Raw genomic sequence first — 12,858 nt, 5'->3', positions numbered from 1 at the left:
TAACCAGGAGCAAACACGGGCTTTCCCAAGGCTCCCAGACTAGTTGGTTCAGCCCCATTATGGGCCGAGCTGATTCACCAAGCACCTGACAAATGACAAATATCAAGTCCTGGCTCCTTGCTCACAGCGAGGGATGTGCCTCTTCTGCCTTATCCTCATCTCTGGGTTGGTTTTGCTGGGTGATGCTAGGACAACTGGCCTGCCCCAGCCCAGATGGACAGATCACTGCTGTCCACCGTGTGATTCAAAAGCCACCCTGGGCACTAGATCACGTGCTGTACAGGGAAAAACAGCATTTTCCCTTCTGAACAGCATGGTTGATGGCCAAGGCCTTTCTGTTCTCCATCAGGGTCAGTCTCAAATTCATCCTGTGTTCCGCATTCACCAGCAACCCATACTTCAAGCAAAAATAAAAATCAGAAAAACACATTTTTTTAAATATTTTTTTTTAAGACTTGCAGGACACCTGTAAGAAGGGCAAGCTGATCCCATGGGAATCCAGAAACCTGTGAGATATGCCAAGGAAATAACAGAGCCAGAAGTACACAAGGGTGCAAACCTCCCTTTAAAGTGCCCCAGGATGGCCCAGGGGTGATGGATATCAGCCCCACCACTCCCTTTGCAGCCCTGGCCATCTGGAGAATGGGAAGCCTCAACCCATATGGGGGCAAGATGCTGTACAGGCAAAAGGAGAAAAGAAACACCTGGAGGTGGGTGTACCAGCAAAGAGAGAGTGAAGACCACGGTGTGGAGGAGGGGGAGCAGGTTTCGCACGCCAGCAGTGATGATTACAGAGGGAGGGAGTTGCTGGCACCGGTCCATACGGCAAAGTAGCACTAATATTTGTTTGCTTGGCAGCGAGTCTCGTGGTGCAAGCAGACCATACGATCCTGGAAGCCGGCCATGCTAATCTGCTCAGCAGACTGATGGAAGGACTGCAAATGGGATGGTGCGACCATCCCACGCTGGGAGGACAGTTTCCCACCAGAACCTCCTGGAGACGTACAAAATTTAGGAGACAGCCATCCCCAGATGGTACCCAACACGCCCTTTGTGCATCCTCAGGGAGTCGAAGTACTTGTGGAGGAAAGCAGAACTGCAGATGGAGATGAAAGGCCAGTAAAAATAGGCCCAGTCAAGATGTTGGTAGGTTTGGGGCACTACTGAAGACAGAATTGGGAAGGCTGGAAGTGGACCTTGGACTTGTTGACCTGATTAGTTGAGTTGCATCATCGGGAACTGGGTGAAGGTCTGAAAAGGCGATGAGGAGCCAGGTTTGGCTTCAAGATACCAAATGGTTTCTATTGTTCAGGGATCTCACTCAATGAATAGGCCTGATACAGGACAGAAAATGAAACAAATAAAGGCGAAACCAGAAAACAGTGGAGATTTAAATGGAGGTAAGTCAGTGAGAAGACAGTTTCTCAATAGAAAGAAGGTGGTGCCTTTAGGAATCCCAATGAGAGATCATAAAGCAGTGATGGAAAAGGAGTGCTCAAATGGGGCGATCTGGAGAGGACAGGGCCCACTGCCTCCTCCCCAGTGCTGCAGATCAAAACCTTGATGGAGATAGAGTGAGGATCAGGTGCTGTGTGATCCCCAGTCTCTTCCCAAAGGAGCTGGGATGATGCAGAGCATCTCAGATCTCCTTTCTGATGTAAGCAAGTGTCAGAAATACCAGGGATATGATGGGACCTGAGGGAGGAAGAGATGCACTGAGATTTGTAAATCTTCCACTGTGCAGGGGCTGGGGGAGAGAAGAGATGGGAACTGGGAAGGTGATCCTGCACTGCCAGATGTGGCAGGTGTGCCAGCAGGACTGACCAAATTCTGCCAAGGCTTCATGCATAGCCATAGGTGTTGTGTTGTTGGGACAGGCTTACCAGAAGGGCTGGACCCTGGGCTGCCTTCCTGCACCACTTCGCCCCCAGCATGGGGTGTCAAACGTCCTCTCTCCAAGTTCTCAGCAAGTTTTGCAGCAGAATAACAGCAGATGCTGAATCCTGCTAGACAAAGAGCTGGGAACCTCCCTGCTCATGAATTTTTATGGTTGTCCCAGTGCCTCTGCAGTTCAGGATGTCTGATCCGGGACATCTCAACCAGCACATATGTCAGGGGAGGATGGAGAGGGAACGGGGGATGCCGTAGGGGTGTGAAACCACTCCACACGTGTTGTTTGGTGCCACAAAGCTGCTTCAGACAAGGCCTGGGGTTCAGGCAGGGGGACGTTTTAAAGACACCAGACCCAGCAGGCAGCTCTGGGAGCAGCGTGGATTTCAGCCTCCAAATGCAGCACACGTCGGCGGAGGTTTCAGCCGCCGCCTCCGTGCCCAGTGGTTCAGCAGATATCAGATCTCTTAATGGGTACTGGTCCCTTGGGCCAGGCAAACAACGAGCCATCTCAGGTCATTTAGCAGACAGGCCGGGATGCTTTCAGACCGTTCCTGACCAGGAAGTAATTAAGTGGCTTCCTATTTGTATTCTCCGGAGCTCCACTTGTCTGCAAGTGCTCGTTAGTTACAATACCAGCCAGACAGTGTTTGCAGCACAGCAGCCAGCTCTGTATTAAGCCCCAAGGTCCAGTTCAGCTCTAGCTCAGTGACTGGCAATGAGGCATTCCCCAGCCCCAGCTGGAAGCGGTTTGATATACTGGTCATTAGGCTCCAAACCCACAAAGCCACTGACAGGCTCAAAGCACTACCGAAATCCACTGCCGCTGTGGATGTAGCCCTAAATCCCCCCAAGATCTCAGCAGCTTGGAGTATTTGCTTAGAGGCAACCTCCCCTCCTTCTCTCCAGGTGGAGATGTACACCCAGCATTTCCCATCCTTCCCAGTCCCTCGGTGCCAGGAACTTGCCATCGACTGCTTGTAGCTCCAAGGTGGGACCAGGGCTGGAGAAGGCTTCATGGACTGTTGTTCTGACCCACATCAGCCTTGAGAAGCCTCCACACGCAGCACACACTCCTACCTACCTCAGGCAGCTTGACTCGTCCCTCCTGGAAGGAGCAGGAGCTGGGATCGTGAGTGCAGACGTGGCGGTACTTGCACCAGTGGCACCGGTAAGGGCTCTCCACGCAGGACAGACACCTGGAGAGGGAGATAAAGAGTGGTCACTTGGCCAACCCAGCCCCTTCAGCCAACAGGACAGACCACGAAAGTATTTCCTGAAGGGAAAAATAGCCCAGCAAAGATTGCTGTAACAATAGGAACAGAAGACCATGGGCTTTGAACTGGTCTGATCCTGTAAGGTCTCAGGAAGGCACTTGGCTTGCCATGGCCTGAGCTGGTTGTTGCTGTGACCAATGTGTCTTGCACTAATTAGATAACTGAGTCTGCTTTAATACCAGTCTAACTAGACTACCAATATTTTTGTTGTGTTTTGGTTACCCTGTTACTACTTTTAGTTAGATTAACAAGTGTTTGGCTTCATGCACAAGGTGTGTTCCCCTTTTGATCGTAACAAGATTCTGAGTGTAACATGCTCAAAGCATGCTCAAGAAATTCAAGAACAGAAAAGGGGTCAAGGTCAGATGGGAAACTCCAATGTTCTTGCTGCTGAACAGCAGCAGTGCCCTGGGAGCTGCAAATACATCATGAGAAGGTGCCCAAGGTAGGGGCTGGAGGGCAGCGTGATGCCCATGGAGGGCATGGAGGGATGCAGATACGCTGCAGATATGCTGACTGTACTCTTTTCCTCATCTCAGAAGAGATACAAAGACTATCACAGCACTTGACTGGGAAGCAGAGGGCACGTGTAAGAAGTCACCTATTCAGCTTGTAGGAAAGAGCCATTCCCACCACCTGGGAAGGCTTTTTTCTCCCATACCCATAGACCCTGTAGAGTAAGAGCTACAGACACTTTTTGTGGCTGTTTTACAGCACTGACTTCTACCTACATCACACTTTTTTTTTTTATCTGATATGATGTCTGCTCACCAGGAACCAAACTGAGCCGTAACAAGCTCTTTACACAAAACAAGCACTGGATGGGAGCAACTCCTGGCTGCTCACACTGTCAGAAACCTTCATGTTGCTACAGTCTCTGAAGCACCCGGAAGGGACCTGGGGGGGAAATTCCCTGGCCTGTATGTGCTGCTGGGTTTTTAATGGGCAGAAGTAAAAAACCTGCCTCCAGTACATCTTGGCTCAACCCAGCAGGCAGACACACACCCCCTCTCCCCTGTCTTTGCATGAAATCTCGTTCATCTCCAATCCACTTTCAGCTCTGGTGCAGCGAGCTGTTCTTCAAATTGGTAACAAGTGCTTGCTCTGATACATCAAATTAAAAATGGATAGTGTATTATAGTTTGTCAAGTAGGAAACCAAAACATGCCATAAATATTTAACACCACCATCTCTCCTGCTCTCTCCCCCCCACCCCCAACACTTGCTTTCTGACGCTGTTTGTCAAAGCAGCAGGAACATGGAAATAGGATTTGCCTTTCCTTGTGAATTGCTGAGCTGTGGTAATTATCTGCTTTTGGCACTTCTGATGGCTCAGTGGTGGTGACAGAGCTGCTCAGCCTTGCTCAGGGGTGGATCAACCTGCTGGAAGAACATCCTTCTGCTTTGGCAGACCTGTGCTAGTGGGGCAGCTCCTATACAGCCCTGTGTGCCAGCTATACCCCAGAAAAATGGGGTGCAGGGCAAGAAAGGAGCTTGCAGGATGGAAAAGATGGGCTTGAGGAAAACAGCTGGGTGTTCCCTGCTCGCTTCACATCACACAGGAACCAACAACTCCCATCTTCTAAGATTTGAGGACCCAATCCCATGCTAAACACCTTGGGACAGGCTCCAGCTGGTGGGACTGACAGCATGGAGGAGGGCTGGAGGTACATGTAGCTGGGCAGGATCCAGCCATCCACAAACAACCATTTACTAGGAAGATGAAAGGGCAATTTGCTGAGGTCATGGTTAGTTTTAGACTCACTTGACTGGCAAAATCCCACTGATGCTCCTCTACCTGAGGGACACAAGAGGAAGTACCCTACTCAAGGCAATGCCTTCCTCCATAGCAGGCTCAGAAGCAGAATAAATGTTCACTGTACTACTTCTGGTCTTCCCAGAAGGGATTTTACCATGCTGACCTTCACCTGAGTGACCCTGACTGCTGGCCTCCTCCCCACTTGACCAACTTCCCAAGGGACACGTTCCCCAGCCAGCAGTGGGGTCCTGTGGCAGACCCAGGAGTGGGACAGAAAGCAGGTAACAAAGAAAACCAACGTACGAGTTGTGGACGCTGCAGTTGTAGAAGACGAAGCTGGTGCTGGCAAAGGTCATACCCGTTTCCTTGGACTTGAGCTGGAGCTGAACGATGTGATGGTCTCCTGAGGAAAAAACAGACACATCAGTGTGTGACTGCTTTGTTAGCTGAGCCCCAATGGCCATAACACCCACTACTTTGGCTAGTCTATCCTCAGTAGATGTAGGAAGTACAATAAAATCCTTCTAAAGCCCAGTTATTCAACAAGTTCATCTCCCCAAGTCATGGTGCTGGAGTGATGGATCAGGTCTTCACCACTGGAAATTATCCTACCTGGGAGCAGAGTCTGGGCTAGATGATACCAATAGGTCTAGGCCACATCTCACTAATTACAAAACTATGATAAGTCACTCTGGCAAGTAAGAAAGTTAAGCTGAAAGAGAGGGTGGAGATGGCTGGAATAAAGAGGCCATTAAAATGGATTAGTGTCCACACAGCTCTTCACTTTTGCAGGTTCATCTGAAGTCCCCAGGAGGAAGGGGCTGTAGAATATTTGACCCCAAGCATTGGCGGCATGTGCATGCACTGCCTGAAGGATAAAGACACCTGCTTTCCTGAGGGGATTCAGAAAAATATACTTTCTTTTCACCATTACTTAGCATTTCTGACCCAATATCCAGGACAACCATGCCTTAAGAAGGCCACCTCCAGATCCTGTCCCCAAAGGGCAGTTATACCTTGAGAAAGCATAACAAAGGAGTGAGCAAGGAGGACAGACACTGTAACAGTGATAGGGTAGGGGTTCCCTGGCTGCACCATAAGAAATGCTGATGGACAGAGAGGTTCTTATGTGAACATTTCCTCTGGGCTCATTCACTCTACTCACCACAAAGCCCACACGCTCCAGCTTTTGGCTACAAAAAACCCCAACTCAACATGAGAGACATCCACTACGCTTCCATAAGGGCCAGTCCATCTCCATAGCAGACCCATCTGCAGCAAAACTTGGCCCTCAGCCCCTACATACCATCTCCCCTTTCCCACTTCTCCCATGCCAAGCAAATTGCTACCCCTTCCAACACCAAAGCCCCATTCAAAGCCCGTCAGCTGCAGGAAACAACCGGGTAGAGCAATTGCAGTAATTTGGTTGGGAAAGGACCCCATGTTTAATTCAAGACTTTGACTTGGCCAGCCCTTTCACCTCTATTATTTTCTTTCTCACCTGAAAGATTCATTAATCAATCAGGCCAAAGCAAACATGACAACTTGTGCGTGCGCCCGCAAGCACGCTCGCCCACCTCTGGGCACACACGTAGCCATGCACACACACACACACACACATCACACACACCACGCACTTCACTAAACACATTTTGCTGCCAGTGCTCGACTCTGCTGCCCATCTGCCACCGGTGGCTTCGACAGCTCCGTTAACCACTTTGTATTTAACAACTCTGCCAGCGTCTTGCATATATTTTAAAACAGGATGTGAGGATTGGATGGCTCCGGGGATCAGATGTGCTGCAGAGCCACACATCCTCTGGTTCAAATCCAGTTTCTGGCACTGTGCGTGGAGGACTTGGTCTTTGCAGAGGTGCAGAGCACCAGCTGCTGAAGCTGATACAAGCCGCAGGTGCCCAGCATTTCTGAAAACCATGCTTCGTATAAATCTCTCCCTCTTGTCCTGCTCTAAGCTTCCATCGCTGTGTTTATTTGCTCATCATTTATAGCCTGACAGATGTCCATACCAAGGAAATAGTTTCTGGCAGTTATCTCGGTAGGCAAACACGAGTGATGATTCAGTGGGACCCGAAAATGGGAAAGGCCCTTTGGGGGCTTGTTTTGGGTTCTCAGTGGAGAGCACATGCAGCTTGGGGAGAGCAGAGAGGGGATGGTGGTGACAGCTTGTGTAACTTCATTTCTGTGGCTTGAGAGGATCCTCAAAGACTTTCCAGTAAAATTTCACAAGCAGCTAAGGAATGAAACAAGAGTATCCTCTCTGAGATGATCAACAGAGTTGTGGTTTTTATAGCAAATCTCTGTAAAAGCCACGTGTGCTTTTGGAAGTACCAGAAAAGTGATTGGAAAAGGGAAGCCAAAAAGGGCACGAAGCTGGGGGTAAGAGGTCTGTCCCTGGAGACAAGGTATTAGACTGTTTTGGGAGAGAGACAGTAACAAACCTAGGACAGATGAAGGGAATAAAAGCCAGGAGCAGAGACAAGGAACTGAGCATACAGAAGAAAAGTTGGGAGGAGAGGGATAAAATTATGGAAAGGATCATTCATGTCTGCATGACTTTGTGGTTGCTGCGTGGGATGGGGTGAGCTGAGAGCATTTACAGTCATTCCCTGGGCTGTGTAACACCTGCCCGGGCAATAAATGAGTGGAGATCCTGCGTGTCTCTTGTCTTTGCTAGATATATGCAACTGCCACTCGGTGGCAGTCTGAAGACACACACTATCACACATATAAGCACATTAATGCAGGTACTGGTATTGGAGCTCAACGCTTACACATGTGCACACATAAATACACGCACATCCAGCTCACTCGTGCTAGGGGTATCTGCCACAGCAAGCAGCAGCGCAGCATCCCACCTAGCCCTGTGTTGTGCCTGCCCTGTCCTCAGGCTCCCAAAAGCCAAATTCTGCTTGGAGAAAAATCAAAAGGAAAGAAGAAGGGTGAAAGGTGAGGAAGGGAGGGAGCAATGGGACAGGTAGGGGGGATGTGGGGTACCCACCGTTCTCAGTGATGATCTGGGGCACCTCTTTGGCAGCTGGTGAGATGCATTGGATCTGACTGCCCACCACCAAGCCATCCATCTCCGAAAGGTCCTCGAAGGTGCAGTTGACTCCTGCGGACAGCTCAGGGACGTTGTAGGTCTCCAAGACCAGCTGCAAGCAAAGAAGGAGGGAGGGGAGAAGAGACAGGAAAAAAAAAAAAAAAAAAAGGAGAAAATACTGAGCTGACTAACAGAGCTGAGCCAGCAGGAGAGAATTACACTGGAGAGGTCGGACAAAGAGCCTCTTGCTAGAGAGAGCATCCTCCTTCAACAGAAAGCAGCGATTCGGGAGAGGGATGTGTGTGTGGAGGGGGAGAGGGATGAGATGCTGATGCTGACACAAGTGATGTGTGGCTATGCGGGGACAACTGCACTGCGTTCCCAGTGCTGGTGGAGGGGAGGGAGTGCTCGCTATCTGTCATGCAAGTGTAAGGTTAGACAGGGAGCTTTTGGCTGTGAAGACCGGGGCTTTGGTGGCCCCACGGCACGCGGTTTCTGAGGAAGGTGACCACTACTCACAAGAGGCACTCTGCAGACTACAGAGAAACTGTAGCGCTCCAGTCTAACTCTCTACGGCCTGCTCTCTTAGCATCAGCAGATGGGGGAGCGCTCTTGTCACCATGTTCCTGCGTAAGGAGAGTCTAGTTACAGGCTTCAGTCCACCACACACGGCCTCTGTCCCTAGAGGCACAACCAACTTCTGCCCATCCCACCAAGGAAGAGGTTGGCCTTGGGGACATGCTGTAACAGGGTACGGCACACAAACAAAGCTGTAAGGGAGGGATTGCCCACGTTGTTGGAGGTCACAGCACCCACTGGCTTTGCCTATGGTCACGAAAGAAAAGAACCACATGGCTGTTGTCAAATGTAGTCGTGCTTTGGAGAAAGACCCTCTCAATCCTCCAACTTCCCACACAAACTGAAGTCCAGCACCACTTCTGTTCACCACCAAGAGTCCTGCCCAACCCACCCCAATCACAGTCAGGCCACATCCAGAGGCAGAGAAGCATGCCAGGGTACTTCTAGCACCTGCTAATTGACCTAGTAGTTAGCACAAATTTAGAGCTGTTGTGACCGATTGCTAAAGGAAACACTTGAGGCAGGCACAAACACTCTTGCCTCCTCTGTGAAGAGGATGAGGCCCCATCTGTGGTGGCAGCCACTGAAAGGAGACAGGAATGCGTGCTGAAGTGTTTTTTTCTACCAACACAAAGAACAGAGGAGGTCAATCCAGGTGATAAGGCAGGAGAGGATAATAGCATAACTCTTGTTTGCTGCCTCTCCACGCTGTGTTTTCTTCACTAAGGCCTGGGGCCTGTTCACTAGGCACCATCAGGTAGAAAGGCCAAGCAGACAGGACTTTGTTCTGGATGACATAAAGACTGTGTGAGAGCATCTTTATATTCAGGCGGTGGGAATGGCAACGGGGAAGGAAATTTTGTCTTTGGGGAGTAGGAAAAAGGTATGGGTATCTGACAGAGTCATCACTCAAACTGAATCTGTTCTCACTGTTAGCAATGGAGAAGAGGAAACTTCTGCCTGAGGAATATAATTCTTTGAGCACAGAAGATGCAGAATGAAGATGTGCCATGCAGAAGATGATGCCAATGGACAAAGCAGTAGTGCTTGGCCACAAACCTCATCAGCCAGGGTTCACTCTGAACAAACAAGAAGTCCTACATCCTACAAGCCTGCTCTGGAGCTGCTGCACTGAGGGAAGAACGGAGTCCACAGCAATCTCTCTTCTCAGAGATCCCAGTTACAGACTGGACTGACACAGCCTCAGACACAACTTTGCAAGTCTCTGTCCATAGAATTACAGAATATCCCGAGTTGGAAGAGACCCATAAGGATCATCGAGTCCAACTCCTACAACAAACTTCTGTTTGAAACAGAAGCTAGAAGATTGGCTGGCCGCAAGTATACCTTCTCTGCTCCTGTGTGCAAGAACTCAACATCACCGATCCTTTGCTAGAACCCAAGGGAGACTCAATAAGGACACCGCCAACCATTCATTCATTGGTACTTCCCCCTTAGATTGCTAGGAGACTGTCTGTGGTGACTGTGGATGAGCTGGGACACCAGTCCATCTGGGACTGGGATGAGACTCCCATGGCAATGTTCATGCAGATGACTGGGCAACAGTCAGATGATGGCAACTTCTGATCCCAGCAGCTCTGGATTGACTTGCCATGCCAGAGCAACCCAGAGGTAAAGGTCTTTTATTCTGTTATCGGTTTCAATCGCCCTGAGCCAGCTGGTCCCCCAGGATTTATTCCAACATAAAAGAATTCAAAGACTACTGAGAGAATAAGAAAAAGAAACCTTGAACTCCCAGAAGAACAAAGGACTTAAGATGTCTCAGATCAGTTTTGTTTGAAGCCTAGGAAAGTAAAGTCATAGCAAAGTTAAGAGGCTGAAACAAAGCAGCAATGATTGGACATGCAGGCTTTGAAAGGCTGATTTAATTACCACTGAAGAGACCCCAGCACTCCAAAAGCTATCACCTGGAAGATGTCTGGCAGATACACCTTGAGCAACACCATGGAGACCATTCGGGGTGTGGGTCTAGCCACCAACTTATCAGAGATGGAGCTCTTTGGGTGTGAGTTATAATTTTGATTCCAGCCCAAACTACTATGGTCAAAAGGGCAGAGCCCTAGCAGCCTGGATGAAACGGGTCTCTGCCTCCTTCTTAGGGCATGCTGTGCCTTCACCATGCAAGGTGTTGTTATGTGTCTGGAGAGAAACCAGGAGCTGGATAGATTATCCATAGAAATTTCTTGCCACAGGTCTGGACAAAGATCAGGATCATCTGCTGCTCTGCCAGCACTCACTGTGTGCTGTGCTGGCTGCTGACTTGAGTAGCTCTAGGCCATAAAGGCTAAATATTGTGAGGATGAAAGTCACATAAGCAAGCATAAACCTTGGCAGACCAATTCCTCTGCATCGCAACCTGCCTCTCTGCTCTGCATACTCAGTGCTGCAGCAGGGTGGAGGTGGTGGTGGAGACACTTCCAGCCCAGAAAGAAGCTTATCAAAATAATCCATGCTACCCCTCCCTTGTCCTCTTTCTGGCAGGTCATTTCTAACTTGCCTAAGCTCCATTCCCAGCCATTCGCAAATCCCTTTTCCATGGAAGTAAACAACCTCACTGTGTGTGCACAACACTTGCAGGGCATGGAGTCCCTTCAGACCTGCCCTCACAGCAAACAAAACCCAAATGCCCTCCCATGGTGAGTCTTTTTTTTTTTGTGCCAGGGAAGATCAATGGACTAAGGAAGTCAATGGACTCTGGAGAACGTCTTGCACGGAGCTGCCAGTCCTTCCCACTCCTGTCGAATGCAGGTTGCACATATCTGGGTCTATCAGACAGCATGGGCAGGTTAAATGCGAGGGGGACAAGAATTAAGGTTCCTCACCAACACGTTGTACTGGGAGACAGAGATGTTGTTGGGATGCACGGTAAGGCGGACGCACTGCTTCATCTCCGAGGCGAATCTCCGAGGCTCACTGGAGCGCTCGCACCGCTCCTTCCTCGTGCACCTGAGCAAATGGGAACAGAAATGGATAGGGTTAAAATGCAGCCAGGATTAAACAGTGAGGACATAGGATGAGTGACTATTTCTGATAGGATGTCAGCATTGTACCCTTTGGGACCGCACAGGTGGGAAAGCCTTCACAATCATCCTTGAGCTCTCTTCACCTGGGGAAACCCACAGCCCTGAAAACTGCATTTTCCAGTGGAAGTGGGGCATCTAAGGGATGGATATTCTTATAGAGTGGCTGTGCAGAGTCCATGCTCATTAGCCCTGCTGAGGAGACCACAAATCTGTGATGCTTCTGGGTTCCTGGTACCTCCATGCTGGGAAGGAGCAGCCTCCAACCCATTACCCAGTAACTAGAGTAATCCTTACAGGCATAGTTTTCTTTAGCATCTTGTTTGAAAGTGCCTGATTAGAAGTGCCCAGGGCTGAATTTTAAAAAGTCCCTGTATTCCCAAAGAGTGACAGTTTAGAGAAAGGGGTGGGTGTGTGGCACCTGGGCAGCACAAGCCCCCAACCCTTCCACTGCTCACTCATGGCCATCGGTGCTTTCAGCACTCTCACCATCTCTTGTCTTCTCCGCCAGGTGTAAACACAAAGCAAAAATGTGAATCGGTAGCAATGCATCCTGGCTCAATCCAGGTTTGTATTCCCTTGGCACAAACACATTTGTATTTCACTTAACATGTGGTGCTGAGTCCACAGCTTCAAAGAGGACGTCCGCCTAGAAACCCACAGGGTTAATACAAAAGGACAGCTCCAACTGCATGCCAATTACCTTTTGCCATTAAGCTAATGTTATGGACTTGCACGGGGTGTCTTCAATGGATTTTGTTATTAGCAATGCTATTACCCCCCATTAAAATCAGCTATAAAGACTAAGTGCGGATGTTAAATTATTCACCCACTCCCAGACTTTGGAGCCTGAGTTGTGAGAACACACAGGGGCTGCTGGAGGGTTAGCTGCAAGATCACCCCTCGACGTCCTTGCTGCATACACACACACAGGGATTTGCAGACAGAAATACAAGGCAAGACACGCAAAAACAAACCCAATACATGGCTGAACCTGAGTGTTACAAAGCTTGCAGTCTGGACTGAAAATTTAGGGTTTGGCTTCTCTCTAGGGACTGACACTAGATAAAATGAACACCCCAATTTAAAACTCAAATTGCTCCATCTTTCTGGTGCAGAAAAGTTTGGTGTTTCCAGCGGCAGGAATTGTAAAGGGAGATCTCTGCTGTTCTCAGCAGGCTCTGGGTTTGCTTTGCAGGAGAGGGAGAGCAGCGCTGCAGCTCCCGCTCTGCTCCCTGGGAGCCTTCATAC

General features: G+C 49.5%; 1 protein-coding gene across 2 annotated transcripts in view; it reads right to left on the bottom strand.

The window, feature by feature from the left end:
- Positions 1 to 12,858, bottom strand: part of PLXNA4 (plexin A4) — a 403,695-nt gene that overhangs the window by 95,073 nt on the left and 295,764 nt on the right. For both annotated transcript variants that reach the window (XM_032202674.1, XM_032202682.1), the window contains exons 6-9: positions 11,410 to 11,533; positions 7,946 to 8,099; positions 5,230 to 5,329; positions 2,975 to 3,089 (exon numbers count right to left, since the gene is read on the bottom strand). In XM_032202674.1, coding sequence (XP_032058565.1) covers positions 2,975 to 3,089; positions 5,230 to 5,329; positions 7,946 to 8,099; positions 11,410 to 11,533 — 493 coding nt within the window. The remainder of the gene's footprint in view (positions 1 to 2,974; positions 3,090 to 5,229; positions 5,330 to 7,945; positions 8,100 to 11,409; positions 11,534 to 12,858) is intronic.

Source organism: Aythya fuligula, chromosome 1, assembly GCF_009819795.1.
Source record: "Aythya fuligula isolate bAytFul2 chromosome 1, bAytFul2.pri, whole genome shotgun sequence".
Classification (NCBI taxonomy): Eukaryota; Metazoa; Chordata; class Aves; order Anseriformes; family Anatidae; genus Aythya; species Aythya fuligula.
The sequence above is the reverse complement of the archived record's forward strand: the minus strand, read 5'-3'. Positions and strand labels throughout refer to the sequence as shown.